This window comes from Gobio gobio (genome assembly GCF_949357685.1).
Source record: "Gobio gobio genome assembly, chromosome: 8".
NCBI classification, from domain to species: domain Eukaryota; kingdom Metazoa; phylum Chordata; class Actinopteri; order Cypriniformes; family Gobionidae; genus Gobio; species Gobio gobio.
The window spans coordinates 11,729,885-11,751,390 of NC_137114.1; the positions used below are offsets into that span (position 1 = coordinate 11,729,885).

The window sequence follows — 21,506 nt, forward strand, 5'->3', positions numbered from 1 at the left end:
TAATTTGTTTATATACTATAACCTTGTGAATCTGCTGTATTGACACCAATAGCAATAAACAAATCACTCATATTGAAAGATGATAAAACAGCAGGTGCATATTGTTTTGAGAAAATATTTCACATAGTCACACACAGACATCAAGATTTTGCATATGATTCACAACAACGGTGACAATCATAAAAAAAAAACTTCATGCTGTAATGCATGATGGGTAGCTTCAAAGTACAAAACTCAAAACTCATGCTTGATTGTCACCGTTGTTGTGAATCATATGCAAAATCTTGATGTCTGTGTGTGACTATGAGAAATATTTTCTCAAAACAATGTGCACCTGCTGTTTTATCATCTTTCAATATGAGTGATTTTTTTATTGCTATTGGTGTCAATACAGCAGATTCACAAGGTTATAGTATATAAACAAATTATTATTTGCCAAACAAGAACACAAAACTCAAAAGCACAACATCAGATTCTAGACTTCTGATGATTTAGTCATCAACAAGAAGCTGACAACACCTGAAGTCACTTTATCTTTGCTTTCTCAGCCATAAGTATTGTGTTTCACACACACAATTACAGCAGCCAAAGAAAAGCTAACACATGTACAGGGACCAAGAGCCCAACTAAAGCAAACACTTCCCACCACAATGGTGACTTCAAATTAACCATAAACATCAACATCTAAAGCTCTGTTAATTCTCAGTAAGAGCTTCTGTAGACGTCTGACAGAAATAGTCAAAGTGTGTCTTATGTCTGTGATTAAGGGCAGCACCAGTGTCTCAGTGGGAAACACTGTCTCCTCACAGCAAGAAGATCCTGGATTGAATCCCACGATTCTCTCACGATCCAAAGATGTGTGAATTACAGATGCTAAGTTGTCTAAAGTGTCTAAAGGTGTGAGCTAAGTTTCTTTTATTTTCATGATTTTTGGACACACACTGTCTGTGAGTTGCTTTGCAATTACAAATGGAAAATATGTCCAAAATTTGAACTAGTTTTTAACCTTGAGGTTCCATGAACGTCTATATCGGACGTGCAGAACACGTCAAAAACAGACGTCATAAAAACTTTCATTCTGGCTCCTCAGTGGACGTCTTTTCAACGTACGCCTTTGCTCAGTGGGATGTGTGTGACGGATTCCCACAATATCTCGAGGGCTTGTGTCCAGCGAAAGTGACGTCGTTTCCTGTTTCCCAAATGGATTTTTTTTCATAACTTTGATGAAAACCAATCACATAAACTTTAAATAACAGAATCTTGTTTGTTTTATAACTCTTATTATTCAAACAATGTTAGTATTTATTAACTAATTGCATTAAATAAATTGTAAAATTGATTAAATCTTTTAGAGTTTATTTACTTTTAATGTATAGATTTTAAAAATATGAGTTTTTAAATAAAATCAAATAGATGTAAATGCATAAAAACTAACTCTGCCATGAATATACATTTAACATGATTCAAATAAATGTTATTTAACTTTTTTAATTATCCTGATTTAGTTCTCTTAATTATTATGCAATTTATACAATAAACTTTATGTATTTTAAATAAATATGTTTTATTATCCTAATGAAAATAAATTGTGTAAAGTTTATTTGGTAGATTTGTGTTAAAATTATGAAAAAAATATAAATGGGAATTTGTCATTTAATAAAATTACACAAATCTTAAATTTTGGGTGAAATATTTCTGTGAGTGTATTTGAGAACACAAGTACAGACAAGAACGAATATTGAGAGACGCCAGAGTTTCTGCGTCGCTCTGCATACGTCATCTCCCTCATCGCTCTGATTGGTTTTAGGTCTATCCAATTGCGCCGAGAGGCATTTGAGCGACGCCCGTTGGTGACGCCCCTTTGGAAATGATTTGTCTATGAAGCTTTCCCAGACCATAACTCAGTTACTACTGAGAATGGTCTGGTTTTAACCAGGCTACCAAGCTTATTGACACCGCCCAGAACTGCAGAAGACGTGCAGGTAGACCCCCAACGCAGTGCCTCGTTCCCCTTCTCATGGAACCATGTTTACAGTCGTAACCTGGGATGTTCCCTTTTGAAATAGACAATAGACATTCAAACTCAACAATCATTGGTCATAATGAGCACATCTACCTTCCTCAGGAAGTCGAATGCACTCCAGATGAACACGTTTGTCTTACACGCGTGTACAAGCGTCTCCTGAAGACAAAAAGGTTAATAACGCGTACTGCAGGCGCCCTCTTATGACATCACGGGCTGTCACCAGCCAATGAAATTGGAGTGTGTTTACACGTGCTTCAGACACCGGTCACGCTGATGGCATTCCCCATAGCATCAATCGAGATGCAGTGTTGAGTTCCACTTTGAAAGGGAATTTTGATAACATGTTGACTTTAAAGTTATGCAAAGCTCTGTCAGGCTCTGCCAAGCCAATAGCTTGCACATTTTGTGCCTTGGCAAAGACAGAAACTGATGGTTAATGTGTGCTTGTTAAAAAACCCCGAAGGGATGGCAATAAAACAATACTGGTGTTTGCTAGTTGTTTGGCTCTTGTGAAGTCATATCATGTGAGGATGCCTCCGGTCCAGAGTTTGAGGACAAGAGTTCCCAAAAATCGATTATGAACAAAACAGTACAGTAGATCATCAAAGTTTTTGTCCATTACAGTCTTACATGAAGGCTTGCGTGGATATTGTAGTGTGCTACTTGCCAGTGTGTGTATTTGTTAACTTTTCCATGGAGTCATCAAGAGTGGGTTTTAAGAGCGGGTCTGGACATGCATCAGTCGTTTCCAAAGCCTGAGCAACCATATGTCAGTAATTCCCAGAGGGAAGTGGGGAAGTGAGAAAGTAAAATAGAAATAACAGCAAAAGAAAACAGAAAAAGAAGGACAATAGATTGCAGAGTTATCATTAAAACATTAGACATTTATTATGTAAGTTTATAAGAGAAGAACATGTTAAGAATTGTATTTATTATTATTTACATTTTTATACATAAATAAATCATTATAAATATTTGTAAAATACAATTTTTGTAAAGATTTTGTTGTAGGACAGGAGCTAACTCGATTACTCCACCATATACTTTACCCTAATTTATACAGTTTATGAAGATTTTTTTGTAACTACAAAAAAAACATTCAGTTGCAAATGTTGAAACAAAATGTGTTGCAACACTCCCTAGTCTCCCCGTTAACGTCTGGACAGGATTCTTTACTGTAATTAGTTGATTCTTTCACCGTACTGTACATCACAGGAATTAATAATATTTTTATGGAGATGATAATAATGAGAATTTGTGAGATTCCCATTAAGATTTTGTGGACTGGATTGAGAGCTTTGTTTATTTATTTTGTTTATTGAAACAATGAATGGGTCACAACGGCACAAAATAAGTGCAAAAAATCAAAAGTAATTATATAATAAACACTGCAAGAATGTGAAATGTTTGTCAAATGATACCTATAGCAATTTAAAACACTTTCAGTTTAAAAACATATTAAAATATAACAAAGTATGTACATGTTAAAAGATGTTGCAAATAGCCAATATACTTCAATGAAAGGTACTTTGGGTTTGCGAGCAGTGTAGTCTCAGACGTGCTGTATTTGAACTAACACACAGAACACAGTTCTCACCACTCAACACGAGGCAGGGCAGAGGAAAAACATGGAGCCTCTATAAATATACACACTAATGCTTCTCATACAGATGTCAGCACAAGGCCAAAACAACTGAACACACATACACATAGATACAGTCACAATCATTTCTTTACTAACTCAAAATTCCTCACTAACACCAATACATCAAGATAGACACTTGCACATACATAGGTGAATTTGATAAAACCTGTAGAATTTCACCTCAAAACCAGAAGAAAAAAACAATATTATATTTTGCAAGAAAATTAAGCCTGTTTTTAGGACCAGATTCTTCGTATTGTGAGATTATTTTCATGACAACTATAAGTACATTAATTTACTGTAATAAAAAAAACTGTATATAAATGTATTAATTTATTGTATTTATAAATCATTTGTGTATTTTTGTACTGTCTTTACTGTAAAACAATAACTGAATTGACTAGATGCATTACACTGACTAAAATGCTTTATATAAATAAAACATTACATTACAGTAAATATGTCAAGAAAATCACACAATGCAAACAATAGTCGTGGTCCTAAAATGAAGATTCACATTTGTGAGAAGTAATAGATTTTTTATATTGTTTATTGTTCAAATGTGTAACCCATTCCTTTAGCAAAGCTGTGGATATTTTTGAGAACTAACAGACCCTAACTCCAGGAGGACCTGAAAAGGAAAGTTATAAAAGACATTTTCCTGTGACACTTGATAGTGTGCAGTATGAGAGCTTTGACATGTTTACCATTCAATACTAACCCTCCAGTGTTCCTCTTGCTTTTAAAAGCTGAGATCTCAACTGGTCTACACTTAGAGCCTGTTTACAGGAACACCTGCTCAGGTGAGATCCTGAGGGTTTCAGAGCACAGCTGTGCACAACAATAAAACCCATCCCGCACATTAAAAAAAAAAACACCCAAATATTAAAGCATTTGATTCATGCATGCTCCAATGCCAACAACTTTCTTGCCACATACTGTACGTCATGAGCCTTCACCTCCATTGTTTAGTGCAAACACTTCTCTTTGTGTATTTTCCATTAATTGACACATTCGATGTTCCTTTGACATCATTTCCTTTATCAGTACAGCACCATAAGAAATCTTCATTGTACATTTGGCATGCAATGCTACACGGCTGCCCTCATGGTACAATCAAATTATGAACTTAACAAGCACAATAAATTAATGGGAAACAGTAATGTAAATAAACATTTAAAAAAAAGTTAACAAAGCATATATTTGGTTTAATATTAAGCTTGTTTTGTGAAATGCGTTAACGGAAATGTCTTTGTGTGCTCTTGTGACATTGTAGAGGGGCATAGCTGAGAAAATTTCATTTTCAAAGATATTTTCTTCCCCTCTCTTTCATTTTTCCTCCATTTTTGCCAGACTCTCCTTTTTCCTTTTCCCATCCATGTCAGTTGTCTCAGTTACAGATTTTCTCTCCCAGTGAGACTGTATATGTCCATCTATCTATGTGTTTGCTTACTTATCATCCAGAGAGAGATAGTGCCATGGAGCACTTTCTGAAGATAAAATAATGTTATAAAGTCATATTTTAACTGCACTTACAGCTCCTCACTACCATGTTGGACAACTGCTCCACCTAGAAACAGAGCCAAGACAAAATTATTAATTAATTAATGAATTTATAACCTTGTCAGGTGAAGTACTTCAATTATGTAAACTTTTTGTTAGATAGTAGTCATACCAAGTTGTTCTCACTCCAAATAACACCCTGTTTGTGCCTCGACTGCTTTAAAAGTACCTTAATACCAATCTGGGATATCTATCCATGAAGAGTTCCCCCTATGCATGAACTAGAGGCAAAAGAGGCATTTACCTTGTGTTGTCTTCCCACATAGTAAACAATTGGTAGAGGGTCGAGGACTGCAGGTACACAGCATGGCTGAGCAGATGCACCAGGGTTGTGGTGTTTGTACAAGGCTAATATCTGTGAGAAACAAATACACATACCAATACTACAATGAAACAGAGAAGTAATGCATGTCTTATTTTACACACTGTAAAACATGTGCCCAAAATGGTCAAATATGAAGTGAACTCAGTAGTGAGCTGAAAGTGAATTTACACTAAAGTGAGAGACTTTAAACTTTTTTTTTATCAGTTACCTGTTCACTCATTCACATGACCTCATTAGTAGCCTATTCATAGGTTTACAAGTTCATCAAGTTTACAATACATAATGGCTTATTTTGATAATCAGATGAAGTTGTATAGTTGGTAGAATATTTAAAAAGGAAAAAAAAAGTTTAAAATTGCACAGTGAAACAACTCAAATAAAAATTAAACCTAACCCAAAAAAATACTTAATGCTGAGTTCACACTGCACGATTTTCAAACTTGTCTGATCACTGCTCTTTTCACACTGCATGACTATCTGCACTCTAAAAAAAAAAGGTATATGGCACCAAAAATGGTTCTTGGCTCGTAATCATAGGGGAACCTTTTTTAGTGCTATATAGCACCAATTTTGGTGCTTCAGTGGTTCTTCAGCGGTTCTTCAGAGGTGCTATATAGCACCTTAGTCAAAGAACCGGTGAAGAACCTCTGAAGAACCGCTGAAGAACAACTGAAGCACCAAAATTGGTGCTATATAGCACTAAAAAAGGTTCCCCTATGATTACGAGCCAAGAACCATTTTTGGTGCCATATAGAACCTTTTTTTTTTAGAGTGTAGCATTCAGTTGCTGCTGTGTTCACACTGCATTATGGATTCGCGACAGGGGGTTTCACACTGCATGACTGTATGAAAATGAAACTGCAACTGTAAACCAGCTAGCCTGGATCAGCACGGAATAGAATGGTTAAGCAATGAGAACTGTTCGGCCCGACAGTGGAAAAGCGGCTATGAATGAGCACAGATTTGCCTATGATTTTTGGCATTTGTCTGCGTTTTTCCCAAAACCTGTCGGTGAGTCAAAATCGGGGCTAAAATCGGGCAGTGTGAACTCGGCATAAGTCTAATCAACTGCTTAATTTAATTCTTATTGATACAACCAGTCCAAATATTAAAAAGCCTTTAAAAGAATAACTATCTGTGAGTATCTCTAATACCCCACGGTTGTCAGGTTGGGTGAAGGGAAAGGAGCGAGGACTCAATTTTGCAAGAGGAAATGGGTTCTTTATTGATAATAAAATAAAACAAAATAAACAAAAACTACCCGAGGGGGAAAAACAAGACGACTTGTCTTGGCAAGCAGGGAGCAGGGAAACATGAGCAACATGAGACACATTTGACGACGATCCAGCACAGAACTGCAGACAAAAGGAGAATAAATAGGGAGCAAACAAAAGAGGGACGACAGGTGGAGCAAATGAACCAATAATCAGGAAACAAGGTTGGCGAGGTTAGACAATAGACACGAGCACATAGCACAAAGAAACACTTGACAAGCCGGCTCACCACTTGGGGCTGTAAAGCCTCCTTGAAGACAGAGCCCTGGAACTGAGTAAGGTCTCTATCACCTATGCCGACAGGCCAACCTCTAGGTACCTGACCCCCTCAGGGGCCAGACCCAAAGGTTCCAAACCTCCGGCCGGGGGTATTGCTCACACAAGACAAGACAAACAATACAGGAGTGTCAGGGCTCTGTCACAAACCAAGAGTAAGCTAGACCTAAGTGTATGGAGCCATTTTAATGGCATTAATAACCGAGGCAACAACTGATGCTTGCGTGTGCAGTAAATCACTCCCGCGAGAGAATAACAGATCTATACGCTAGGAAACGGCAGCCTGCGAGCTCCTTTTAAATGCTGCGTGCGTGCATGACATCTCCTCTGCGCGCAAATCAAGCCCTTGCGAGCTTGGACATGACTCGCAGCGCGTCATCATTCCCCACACTTGTGGTCGAGCTTCTATTTTGTTCACGCGGAAACTTTTTATTTTTGACAGTCGTGGGGCGGGATTTTACTTATTTCATTGTAACCTGAAATGTCATTGGTTAATTTCCCGTTCTCCGGAAGTCAGTTGTGAATGGACGCCTGTTGTAAAACGATTAGACATGGCTTCATCAACGGACCAGAAGATGCAAGTGAGTTAAACTTTATTTACTGACTGATTGCATTATTAATATAATATGCCCTTACCAGATCCTGTATTAACTTTATTTATTATGTTTATGGAGCTGTAGCTACTGAGGAAAATGAGAACTAAAAATAGAAAGCAAAATAGAAGCTTGAGTGCGAGTGTGGGGAATGATGCGAGTCGTGTCCAAGCTCGCAAGGGCTTGATTTGCGCGCAGAGATGTCATGCATCAGTTGTGCGCTCGGTTATTAATGGCATTAAAATGCTGGCATAGAAGTGACAGAACCCTGACAACTGTAGGAGAGAAAGTAGGAGAGAAAGCGGTCCTCCTGAATACCCCCGTGAGCCCAGTGGGACTTTTTTGCAACTCGGTGGAATCCCTCGGCGAGCGATTTACAGAGGCGCAAAAAACAATCAAGATCTATTTTGATAGCACCTTCCCCCACGGGCTCATGCTCATCGTCCGCCCAGCACTCCACTAGAACACGGCCGACCCATGCTTTGAAACCGCGCACTCAGCCAGAGCCTTCTGTAAAGTCCAAGGACATTTGGCCATAGAACAGAAAAAAGGTGTTCTTGCATGTGCCATAAAAACAAAAAACAACCTCAAAAAACAATCAAAAAGAACTATCTCTTCCATCTCTCGCTCTCACTCCCAACATACACAGCTCCGCGCCCCCAGCAGCAAGCGGTCACACCAGGTCACACTCTCACAGACCTCTCACATAGTTTGCATAGGTGTGGCAAGTGCTGCCAAGCATGTCAGAGTGGGTATGTGAGATAGACATTATTTTCTGGTCCCAAAGAAAGATATCTGGACCTACATCAGCTAAACCGTGCCTTCGCAAAGCGTACATTCAAAATGATCACGCTAAACCTGAATCCTCTTGCTCATTTAACCAAAAGACTGTGTCTGTGGATCTAAAAGATGCACGTTTCCATATACAGGTAGCCCATCGACACAGGCGAAAAAATTATCTGGTGACAGTTAAAGGTGGGGTAGGTAAGTATGATCTAAAACACTTTTGTCCAAATTTGTTTAAACTGTCTTTATATGTCAATACATAATTAAAATTTAGGTACTCTGAAAAAGAGAGTATAAAAATCGAGTGACTCTAGACTTTTTAATCTGCAATAAACACCGCTCATTATTTTCGTTCGGGCCGAATCAAGTGATTGGCTTTGGCGCCTGTCACTCTCTCTCGCTACCATGTCTACCGCCGCTTTTGCTCCAGGATGTGCCCACATGCACCCCAGTGTTGCCGCGGGCTGTTTTTCATGTCCGCGGGTTGAAGCGACCCCAATTATGTGATGTTTTGCCCCGGGATTTGCGAATTTTAGTAGGCAGCCCTGCCAAAAAGACACATATTTTACCCCCCAAACGCGATTTTTACTGGAGAAACATGATTGGGCTTGTTTTGGGCTAGTTTTGAGTAGCAATTGGGTGGATTTTGTTGTGAAAACCTGGCAACCCTGACGCACCCGTTTGAGTTCAAGAGGCTGTATTTCTGCTGGACAGGTAATCTTTCATTTTGATTATACATTTTTTTGGTTAATGTTTTCATGAAGCATGTCTCACTAGCACACGTAGCTGCCTAATATAGCTAACATAACATTACTTAGCATAAAGTTACAATGTTATACACCTAGCGAGCCATTAGTAGAGATGATAAATACTCAATATGCTTAGCTCAAGTTGATTGCTGTCGTGTTGAATTTCGCAAAATGTAACTTTAGATAACAAAATGCATGTGTAAAAGCTAGTACACCGCATCCAGGAACTTTTTTTAGAAGTTAGCTTTAGCTACTACCCTCTGTCTAAACTCTTTTACCATGTTCACTGGGAACTTTACCTGCACGTTTATTTCGGCCCTTGGTTTGTTTTTATATACTCTACCAATGTTTTTATCTTGTATCTGTGTGTGTCGTAGACACTGTGTTGTGTGTGTATTTTGAACTTTACCAGTATCGTTATTCTAGCTTGAGAGTGAGTACTAACAGACATCTTATTTGTTTATATTCATAATGATAAAGTTAGATTTTTTATTACATGTGATTCTGACATGATGTCACTACATGCACTCCGCTCCTTCTTCTCTGCTCGCCTCAGGTAAATAATGCGTCTTCCAGCTGAGCTGATCGCGGTCGGCGTAGCGCGTTCATGTGTTTTGGGGGCGTGGCTTTGGAAAGAGCCCAGAAGGGAGAAGGTGGAGTGAATGGAAATAATGAGCTGTCTTTAAAAAAGTCGTGAGAGGTCTACAGACACTCAATTTTAATACTTTCTTTTTCAGAGAACTTACATTTTAATTATGTATTGATATATAAAGAAAGTTTAAATAAATTTGGAAAAAAAGTTTTTTAACCAAATCCTACCTACCCTACCTTTAATCCCTCCTCGTCCATCTACCATTCCCACTTGGGATCTGGCTTGCTTTCCATTTGAGTCGCTTCAATTGGCTCTTTTGAAAGGGCTCTTGTTTGAATTTTTCACTTTAGCTTGTGCTTGCTTCTGTTAAGCGAGTAGGTAATATGCACGCTTTTGGCCCAAGGAACAGTTATGTGCCTAAGGTTCTCTCAACGCTGTTCAGAGCTCGGGTGATATCTCTCTCAGCTTTTACCCTGGGCGAGCCCACGGCAGGGGATGACCCCCTTCCAAAAACGCTTCACCCTGTTTGTGCAGTTATATTGAGTGCACCAGACAGTTTAGACTCTCTGATCAGCTTTTTGTCTACTTTGGTGGCCGCACTAAAGGCCTGCCTATGTCGAAACAAAGGCTAACCAATTGGATTGTGGATGCAATAGCTCTGGCTTATGATTCTCAAAATGTGACCAGCCCTATAAGTGTACTCACTGTGATGAGAGGTATTGCCTCATCATAGGCACAGGCGAAAGGGATGATGAGGACTGGATGGACTTCATAGAAAACATGCCAGGTTATATAGCCTAGAATGTTTCTTTGATAGCTCCTTGGGCCCTTTCAATACAAGACAGCTAGCTTAAGGTAAGCCAAATTTTAAACTCACTTCTTGAGTTGCTTCTGCTATAGCATAAGTCTCATTGTTGTGTGCAATGAACGGAAAACCCCCGCCCCCCTTCTTTCAGGCTGTGGGGTTCCACCAGCGCTGCTCATTCACTCAGTGTGCGTATTGACTACCCTGGTGTAAGCTCCACGACCATGGGCCAGATTTACCAACAACTTGCGCCAAAACCCTCTTTTGCCGTTAACTACACTGTCAGGATTTACTAAAGACATGCAGTGAGAAATTAGCGCTGAAAAGGCATGGACGCAGTTATTTTTGTGGCTGACCTTATTGACCTTTTATGCATTTGTAGGAGTTTCCCTTTCAGATGCAAAATTTATGGGAGGAGAGTATTTAAATTAATCATGCAAGGTGATTTACTATGGGGAACACTTGTCAATTTACTGTTTTTTGCGCCATTATGTACCGCCCCAAAAAAAGCATGTCTTAAACTTTATACTGTTGTCTGAGGTCAACTTATGACGTTCACGTGGTTTTTACATTCAAAAATATCATAATGAATAATTAATAGACTTTTTTCTGCCTTGGTTTTGAGGCTCTGAAAAACGGTCGGTTTTGTTGGGCGTGCCGCAATGAAGACTTGGAAGTAAATGCCCACGGCTAGGATTTGAAAAGATTTGAATATTTAATGAGCTTCTGCTCCCCTGCCAGTGACAGCGTGTGGCAAACGGCAACCGGAATGAATCGCCCAGCCCACAGCCAAGGCTCGCAAAATGTCTTTATTAAACAAACACAACGATTCATCTCTCATCCACACAGCAAAATCCCCAGTGTTAAATTAACACTCCTCAGTGTACATATGTGTCCACACTACAGGGTGTTAAAAGTAACACTGAAGAAGTGTTAAAGTTAATGGGATAATTAAGTGATTAATTAAGTGATGATTGACCATTAGTGATGAGAAACACAAGAACTACAACTGACTTCAGCCACAGAATCAACTGAAGATAAAAAAGACATTAAATCTCTGAAGATCTCAGCAGAGGAGGATTAAACAACTCCACAAACAGCATTACCAGCTTCACACATTACTAACCAGACTGACTTTATTTCTGTTTTAATAAAATATTATTAAAAAACAATTTCAGTCAAACTGTATTTTAATAGTTACCATGCTGGTGATTAGTGTTTGCTTTAGTTGGGCTCTTGAGCCTTTCCTTTTTAACTTTAATGTTTTTCAATTGCTTGCACTGTGTGTTTATAAAGCACATTTGTTATGTGTGACGGTCATGGAATGACCGCATCTCTAATCTGGACTATATATGTGTAAATGTACTCGCTCTCACACGTACACGCACACGCACACAGAGACTGTCCATTGACATAAGAATTTATTGTGGTTACCTATCGAAAGGCGCTAATGAATTACCTGTGTTTATTGTGCAGTATTGTTTGTCCCATGATTTTAGAGTTCCGACGGTGAAACAGTGGCGGGAATCTTCAGTTCCGCTAATGTGGGGACTGGACCGTTTAATAATTGAGCGTGGGTGTTTCAGGGACAACGCGGCCGAGTTGCTTCTGTTAGTATTCCTGTTCAATGCATGTTAAATGAGATCTGTGATAACATAAGAGAAGATGTATTTGTTTCCAATGCTATGTCAACATGTTTCTCCTAGAATCTATATTTATGGGAAAATGTGTAAAGTGTTGTATGTGAGTTTGTCCCTCCCCATGGGGTAATGGTGCTGGCCACCAGTATAAATGTGTGTATTTGTTTAATGGAGTTAGTCTGTGTTGGTTGCTGCAGTGGAGAGTGTGGCTTGAGGGCTGCAGGTATTTCTATTTTTTTGATTTTCTTTTCTTTGTATTCTTTGAGGAACCTAATTTTTGGAAAAGATTGTATTTTGCATTCTTTGTTTTGGATTCTAATTTGGATGTCTATTGAATACTTATTTTTCTAGTTTTTTTCTTATTTTCTGGTAATGGTATATTTTTGGGGTTTGGGTTATTCCTACTTTTCATGTTTAAAATAAATATTCATTTATACTTTAAACCTCTTGTAGTCACTCTGCCTCTGTTTAATTTGGCCACACCCTTCCTTTTTGGTTGCCCATCGTGGGTGACCGTTACATTATGGCAAGAATAACCAAGAAAAACTGTGATTAGGTGATGATCATGACATTGATTATGGTTATAGTGGTGATCTGATATTAAATTTTGTTTTATTCATAATAGTGACCATGTGATTCTACAATATGAAATCAGAACTATTGTGGCAATCTGATAATATACTGGACTTAAATAGTTCTCAAAAGGTTTTAATTTATGCACAAACTAGACACACACAGACATCAAGAATCAGTGTATGAATCTCAACACTGGTGACAATCAATAAAAAGCTTCATGCTGCAATGCATGCTGGTCCACCAATCAAAACACCCTGATGGGTCCCAGCATGCATTGCGGCATGAATAAATTATGCATCTGAATTGATACAAATTTTCTTTGAATCTTACTAATTGCTTTTCCTTTCTTTTTATTGTCACCAGTGTTGAGTTTCATACACTGATTATTGATATCTGTGTGTGTCTAAATGATGCTGAAAATTAATCGTCTTTGAGCTCAAATTTTTTTGAATATCAATTTGCAGCAACAATGCTAAACTTATACAGTAAAATTGTATCGTCACTATTATGTATATTACACACTATATCTAGAGCATTAGACTCTAAATGAAATTAGTGATTCAGGCCATTACATTTATATGTCATTATCACCTAATCACAGATTCTCTTGCCATAATAAATGTGTTTTTATACACACAGTGAAAGCAGCCAGAGAAACATAAAAGTTAAAAAGGGTCAAGAGCCCAACTAAAGCAAACACTGATCACCAGTATGGTAACTATTAAAATGCAGTTTGACTGAAAGTGGTTATAAAAATAGTTTTTTAATAATATTTTAATAAAGTCAGTCTGGTTAGTAATGTGTGAAGCTGGTAATGCTGTTTGTGGAGTTGTTTAATCCTCCTCTGCTGAGATCTTCAGAGATTTAATGTCTTCTTTTATCTTCAATTGATTTAATCTAAAGCTGTGGATGAAGTCAGTTGTAGTTCTTGTGTTTCTCATCACTAATGGTCAATCATCACTTAATTAATCACTTAATTATCTAATTAACTTTAACACTTCTTAAGTGTTACTTTTAACACCCTGTAGTGTGGACACATATGTACACTGAGGAGTGTTAATGTAACACTGGGGATTTTGCTGTGCACCCGCGATTGATTTGAATGTTATTTCTATATCATTTCGCCCGATCATCAGTGAATATAACCGCGAACCGCACACACACACACACACACACACACACACGCGCATGCAAGAAAGGAATGTTATTTCACTACAGCCCGTAGAAAGGCCGGTGATAGCCCATCTGAAAAACACATAGCCCCGGGACTTTGGGCTTTGCGAGCTGGCGTTAAAAGTCAGTCTGATCACGAATTAACCAATAACACCTTCTCCAGCCTGTGACAGCGTGCTAAGGTATGTATTCAATAGATATCAAACGATCTGCAACAATGCAATACTAAAACATATTTTTAAAAAAAACATGTTTTACTCACATAAGTATGTTACACCATTCCTGTCGGATCTAATATAGAAGGCACAGCATTGTGTTTTAATCTCAATATGTCTGCAAATCCAGTCTCGACCTCTATCTTGTTTACAATCGATTCGGCGGTGAAATGAAGCGAACAAATGCAATGTTTTACGCACGTAAGCTGAAACCAGCATCGTTTAGCTCCACGAGTCGGTGAGCGGGCTTGAGGCAGTGCTTCTGCGTCCTATTACGCCAATGGTCGACATATTCTGAGAGCTCTCGTTTCCTGGGCCTGGTGTCTATAAAAGCTTTTCTTTGACTAACAAGGACGTTTTCAGCTCTGAAACTTACAGGATATTCTTGTATCACAATGAACATTTATATACCAAAGGCTCAAAGGAAAGTTGATTTCTCAATTCATCACCCCTTTAAAAAAATGTCTGCGTTTTCTGTATGTACAATGAATGTCAGTGGGGTCCAATGTTATTTTGAACAGTTCTTTTGAACAAAGCCAGTTGTTCTTCAAAACTCTTCTTTTGTGTTCTGAAGAAATAAATGATGACAGGATATTCATTTTTAGATGAACTTCCCCCTTAAGGACATTATCTCAGTTTACACATTAAAAACAGTTTTATCTTCTAACAGAGACAATAAGTGTCATTATTTAAACAGATGAAATTTGAAGCTCGCATAGGCAAAACTTCATGGTTATTATTTACGAAGTAATGACGTAAAGTGTATGGCATTTCAGCCCTTGGGGTAACTAGTTATTCAAAACTTGTTTTCTCTACATTGCCAACTCTTGACCTCAAATGTACCTCTGGATCCTATCTGTTCATTTTAAAAGAACTATCATACTGTACATCGCCACAAGTGTAACTCTTTGTGGTGTTGTATATTCTTGCTCTAAAATTTACAAGAACCAGAGCAAGGAAACGGTTCAGGCTGGAAAACGAATGCTCTTTTCTGTTCTAAATAGTATTTAAGATTAGAAATAGTGCATGCCAAATCATGTTGCAAATATTAATCCTATTAAGTAACTGGTATGACATACTTTTTCTGGTGTGTTTTCAAAGTGTGTCTGTACATGATTTTAGGCTAATATTGGATTTTAGGCTAATATTGGCACAAGTCTTTGAACAGCATCAGAGGACAATTTAAAGCTTTCTTTTAAACTTGTCCAGGTAAAGAAAACTGAGTAGGAGCATAAAGCTATATATGGTAAATGTAAAGTTCAGTAATAACGTTTTAAGGTCAATTTAGATATGTGTAATTTGCACTGTGCAGATTTGTCCCCAAAAATGTCAGAAAACGTAAAAAGTAAACATACTTCAAACATACTGTAACTTTTGCTACACACTTAATGGCGAAGTACATACTTTTATATGCATATATATATAATATATATTTTTAATGTGTCTTGTGTTTATTTGTGCTTTTTTTGAGAAATTGAGAAATTAAATTAAATATGTTGTAGCTTCTTTGGTCAAATGGGACAGAGGTGGAAAAAAACACCCTACCTGAGAGTATTTGTTCTCAGCATTCCAGATGTAGGTACAGGAGCCCATGCAGTAGTTAGCATAGTATCCTTTAGGCTTGTGGATCCACTTCCAGCCCAGATCTTTCCGAAAGTCAATGTAAAGCTTACGCATACAGCAGGTCTCAGTTTTTCTGTCAGAGAATATTGGGAAGGTGGGGGGGGGGGGTGATTATCTTTTGTTATCTGTAGCTCTTACTTAAGTCAGTTTTATATACCTCCTTATTAGAAAGAAATAATTGACGGGGGGTTGAGTTACTGAATTAGTCACCCTATTCAGCTTTTAATTTTTATCCAGTAGTTTGAACAGCAATTGGACTGGATTCTATTTTGTGGTCAGTGTGACTATTTGAAGTCCTGTTAAAAATGTATTTAAGCATTCATAAACATTCAAATGTATTATGTAGGGACACAGCTGTGTAACCTTATAAAATAAATATATATTTAAAATTAACTCCTTACTTTGGTCAGGAAATGATATGCATTTCTATTTCTTTTTTCTACAATTTAACATACACCGATCAGGCATAACATTATGACCACAATATTGTGTTGGTCCTGCTTTTGTTGCCAAAACAGCCCTGACCCGTCGAGGCATGGACTCCACTAGACCCCTGAAGGTGTGCTGTGGTATCTGGCACCAAGATGTTAGCAGCAGATCCTTTAAGTCCTGTAAGTTGCAAGGTGGGGCCTCCATGGATCGGACTTGTTTGTTCAGCACATCCCACAGATGCGCGATTGGATTGAGATCTGGGGAATTTGTCGGCCAAGTCAACACCTCAAACTCGTTGCTGTGCTCCTCAAACCATTCTTGAACCATTTTTGCTTTGTGGCAGGTCGCATTATCCTGCTGAAAGAGGCCACAGCCACTAGGTCTGCAACAATGCTTAGGTAGGTGGTACGTGTCTAAGTAACATCCACATGGATGGCAGGACCCAAGGTTTCCCAGCAGAACATTGCCCAAAGCATCACACTACCTCTGCCTCAGCCGGCTTGCCTTCTTCCCATAGTGCATCCTGGTGCCATATGTTCACCACCTTCTTCCATTGCTCCGTGGTCCAGTTCTGATGCTCACGTGCCACTGTTGGCGCTTTGGGTGGTGGACAGGGGTCAGCATGGGCACCCTGACTGGTCTGCGGCTATGCAGCCCCATACGCAACAAACTGAGATGCACTGTGTATTCTGACTCCTTTCTATCAGAACCAGCATTAACTTCTTGAGCAATTTGAGCTACAGTAGCTCGTCTGTTTGATCGGACCACACAGGTCAGCCTTCGCTCCCCATGTGCATCAATTACCCTTGGCCGCCCATGACCCTGTCGCTGGTTCACTACTGTTCCTAGGAGCACTTATGATACTGACCACTAGTGTTGTCATGATACTGGAATTTCTAACTTCGATACGATACCTAAAAAAGTATCGATATTCGATACCATTTTCGATACCACGGGAAAAAACGCAACATATACTGTCAAATAGATATTTTTAATATAATTTCTTTTTTTGTCCATCTATTGAAAGTCTAGGCAATTAAAATTTCTTCTGAAGAGATCACTTTATATGATAAAGCTTTTAAGCTTTTTCTCATATATAAATGGTGATCAATTACCATTACAATTATCTCACAAATATTTGCTAACTAATTGTGTTGCAATAGCTTACATACAGCACAAGGAAGCTTGATTTCATATTGAATTTAAGATGAGTAAACAGTAATACAATAAGAACAAATAAACAAATACAAATGAAAAAGACTGCTACTTTTCAGGTAGGTCTAACAGTATTCAGGTAAGAAACTGAATATTAAAAAAACTAAGTAATCAAATTTAAAATAACATTGGATAATCTTCATTGTAAAAAAAATAAATACAGATGAATCCATTAAAGTTACACAAGTTAATCAGTCAAGAGTAATAAGTGATTGTTTGTCTTTTAGTAGTTTGAATAATAAATAACTGCTTTCCCTTTAAGACCTGACGCACGCATGGATCCCAAACACTCCTGTTACACATTCTTCCTGGTAACGACTGTGTTTACGTTAATACTCACCAAGATGGGCATTGAGACATTTTGTGTATTTGACCATTAATAAGCTGGAGGAGCTCATTTTTGCACTTGTATGTCAGAGGCTGCATTATCACGGTAGGCCTATGTGTGTGTACACTTCAGGTGAGAGTGCAAAATCTGCGGGAATTAGCAGAATTAACGTTATGTGCAATCCCGCACGAAATTCAGACCTGTCACACCAATACTAACACGCTGTCATGAAGAAAAATCCAGCAGAACACCCGTTCGCCATGTTCAGAGGGTTAACCGGACTGAATGAGAGGAGGCGGGTGCGTGTCAGTTCGCTGTCGGTCGGAGAGGAGAGCGCGGCTGGTATCGATACTGTAGAAAATGAGTTTCATATCGTTTCAGATATTTCAGTATCGATACATATCGAAATATCAATATTTTTAACAACACTACTGACCACTGCAGACTGGGAACACCCCACAAGAGCTGCAGTTTTGGAGATGCTCTGACCCAGTCGTCCAGCAATCACAATTTGGCCCTTGTCAAATTCGTTAAAATCTTTACGCTTGCCCATTTTTTCCTGCTTCTAACACATCCACTTTGAGGACAAAATGTTCAATTGATGCCTAATATATCCCACCCTCTTACAGGTGCCGTGATGAAGAGATATCAGTGTTATTCACTTCACCTGTCAGTGGTCATAATGTTATGCCTGATCGGTGTATATTTTAGTTCACACTATATGAAGTAGTGAGTTATGATCTGAGGTCAGATGTTTTAGAGATAGTGAGAAATAAAGTAACCACCACACAAATCTGTGAGTTTCATAGAGGACATATTATTTGAAAAACCAGTGACTTGTAAAGTGGGGCATTTTGTCTAATGTTTCAAGAATTAGGGATTGTTACTTTAACTGCAGTTATATTAGGTAGCACTTAAATTGTCTACCTCCGGTAATGTGTAGTGGCAGATTGCCATTTTCTATTGCCATTGATTGGATGTGTAACACAGCAGAAAAAATAATTTGATTGGCTAATTTATATTTAAATTGCTAGGTGAACAAACAATATTTGTAATGCCTGAAGAAGGATTTTGATCAAATTGCTGCTAATAAAGATTATGTTCCTTCTATAAACTCTGTTAATTTAAAATATATTAAAAAGTAATAAGACAGAATTATCTCTGTAAAGTTTTGTATAAATCCACAATATTGAATTATGCTGTCATCAAACCTGTAACTCCTTTATAGACAAATTATTACCAAATTAACTAATTATTTCAAATTAATTAATACACTTGGAATGTTTATCAACCAATCAGAATAAGGAGTTCAACAATGTCACAATATAAAGGATATTCCAATATTTCGTCCACATGAGAAGAGTAAAAGTGTTTAGGTATTTGTTATTTATACACTTGTACTGTATTTGTTATTTGTACTGTATCTAAACATAACAAAACATACAAGGTGAAAGAGAGCAAAGAGACTTACTCATCACAAGATACATCAGCGGCAACATCTCGTTTCCGGCGAGTGGATGCAGGGGAGTTGCCATTAGAGGGCAAGGATAAAGCCAAAATGTAAGGCTTCACCATCATCTCTGCCAGACTGGCAGTGTCACCTCTCTGTTTGTCTAGTCCTGAAAATACACACACATACACACAGAAAATCAAAGATTATGTCAGTTTTGGATTCTTTCGGCATACATTTCCAACACTACATTTCAGATGTTTGAGATTATCTTACCTGATATAGTGAAGAGGAATTTATCTGTACTCTGCTGGTCTGTTTTACAGCCACAGTATAACCTCAGTTCTAAACTTTCTTCATCTTCTGTTAAACACACACACACACACACACACACAATATTATTTGCATTTTGGAGTGCTCTACCCTATAAACCATGTAACATATAATACAACTGCAATAACACCAAAGAAGGAAATAAAAGGGGTATATAAAAATTGGTCACTCCATACTAATGAAGTCTATTGAAAATGAACATAGAAAAGTCCATGGTCCCTCTGTACATAGAGTTAAAATGACTCTGGATCAGTGTTAAAGTTTATGAGATAATTAAGTGATTAATTGATTAACAGCATTAATGATGAACACATTACGTTAACAAGTAGAATCAATGAAGGAAAGAGAAACACAATAACTACAACTGACTTCAGTCACAGCCTTAGATGGAATCAACTGAAGATAAAAGAAGACATTCAATCTCTGAAGATCTCAGCAGAGGAGGATTAAACAACAACCCAAACAGCATTACCAGCTTCACACATTACTAACCTGATTGACTTTATTTCTGTCAGACGTCAACAGAGTTATTTTAACTCTATATGTGGAGAGGAACCATATGTACTCTGAGTAGAGTTCATTTAACTCTGGGGATTTTTCTGTGTAGGGTTTACAAATATAACTTTGCTTTCCATTTATTATTTAAAGAACACTTTAATTACCACAGCAAAAGTACAGAAATACAGGTACAGAAATTGAATAACGAAGTGTAAAATAACACTGCATAGTCTTTACTGTATAAATGAAATATAATTAATCTAATTAAATATAATACATTTTATAATCAATTATAAAAAGTGTGTCATTAAAAATGTTTACAAATTTATACAACTGATCCTAGATAAAAACATATAGATATTGGTTCATGGGCTCATAGAGGTCATCACTCTCTAGCGGTGAACCATTGATATTTCTAAACATTTCGAAACAGTTATGACTTAACAAAGCCTTGTTGATTGAAATCATGTGATTTTTGCATTTAAAAATGCTCACCGAATCCGAATGGTTCGAACCAAATTATTTGAAAAGACTAGATCCTTTTTACACAAGCCACAGTATAGTTTTGCTGTGCTCCAGGCCAATTTTCCTGAAAGATCATTGTCTGATGAGGTATATACAGTAGATATGTCTGAAAATAGGCTTTTCTCTTTATTGAATGTTATTTACATTATTTAAATTATTCAAAATTTAAGGCAGACTGTAACACTAGCTGAAGCAAAAATATCCTGGGCATCCTCTTCAATCAGATGCAGCCTGACAGACGATTACAATGTTTTAGAGACATGAAAGTGAATTGCCAGTGACCTTGGAGAAGAACTAAGTAAACTTTAAACTGACCTTAACAAAGAACACAAGTCAGATTGTGTTTAAAATGTTAATTTCTTGATTAGTATTGCACTTCTATAGACACTGTTGTGTAATTTTTTTAAACTATAAATATTTTGGCCAGTACTTTTCTGTTTATACATCTAAAACACAAAATAAACATTATTTGTGTTGAAAACCCTGATAAGTTGTGATAGGATGACAAGTGCTGCTGAGGGAGTCTCTCTCTGGCCAAAGTGTGAAAGTAGATTTGAATCGATTGGATACAGTATATAACCCACCATGTTAATCACACTGGTGTGATCATTGTTTAAAAATTACTGTGGTAAAGCAGAGTTACAATGTATACAAATATTTGTCATTGTCATCATCCAAACAGTAGCCAGTTCTGATTCCTAAAAAAGTTAACCCAAGCAATATTAGCAAGCCCTTTACAGTAAATTAAAGTTGAACTAATGAAATTATCAGCAGCACATACTTATATTAATGTTTGTTACATAATATGGTTAAACAAAATTAATAAATAAATATGACACCCAAAGCCACCAGAATTGATTAACA

At 37.5% G+C, this 21,506-nt stretch overlaps 1 protein-coding gene across 1 annotated transcript in view; it reads right to left on the minus strand.

The window, feature by feature from the left end:
* Positions 1–2,892: 2,892 nt before the first annotated feature.
* Positions 2,893–21,506, minus strand: part of tgfb1a (transforming growth factor, beta 1a) — a 32,446-nt gene continuing 13,832 nt past the window's right edge. Inside the window, exons 3-7 of the mRNA XM_079824552.1 lie at positions 19,563–19,649; positions 19,308–19,455; positions 15,784–15,934; positions 5,479–5,589; positions 2,893–5,241 (exon numbers count right to left, since the gene is read on the minus strand). Coding sequence (XP_079680678.1) covers positions 5,194–5,241; positions 5,479–5,589; positions 15,784–15,934; positions 19,308–19,455; positions 19,563–19,649 — 545 coding nt within the window. The 3' untranslated portion in view covers positions 2,893–5,193. The remainder of the gene's footprint in view (positions 5,242–5,478; positions 5,590–15,783; positions 15,935–19,307; positions 19,456–19,562; positions 19,650–21,506) is intronic.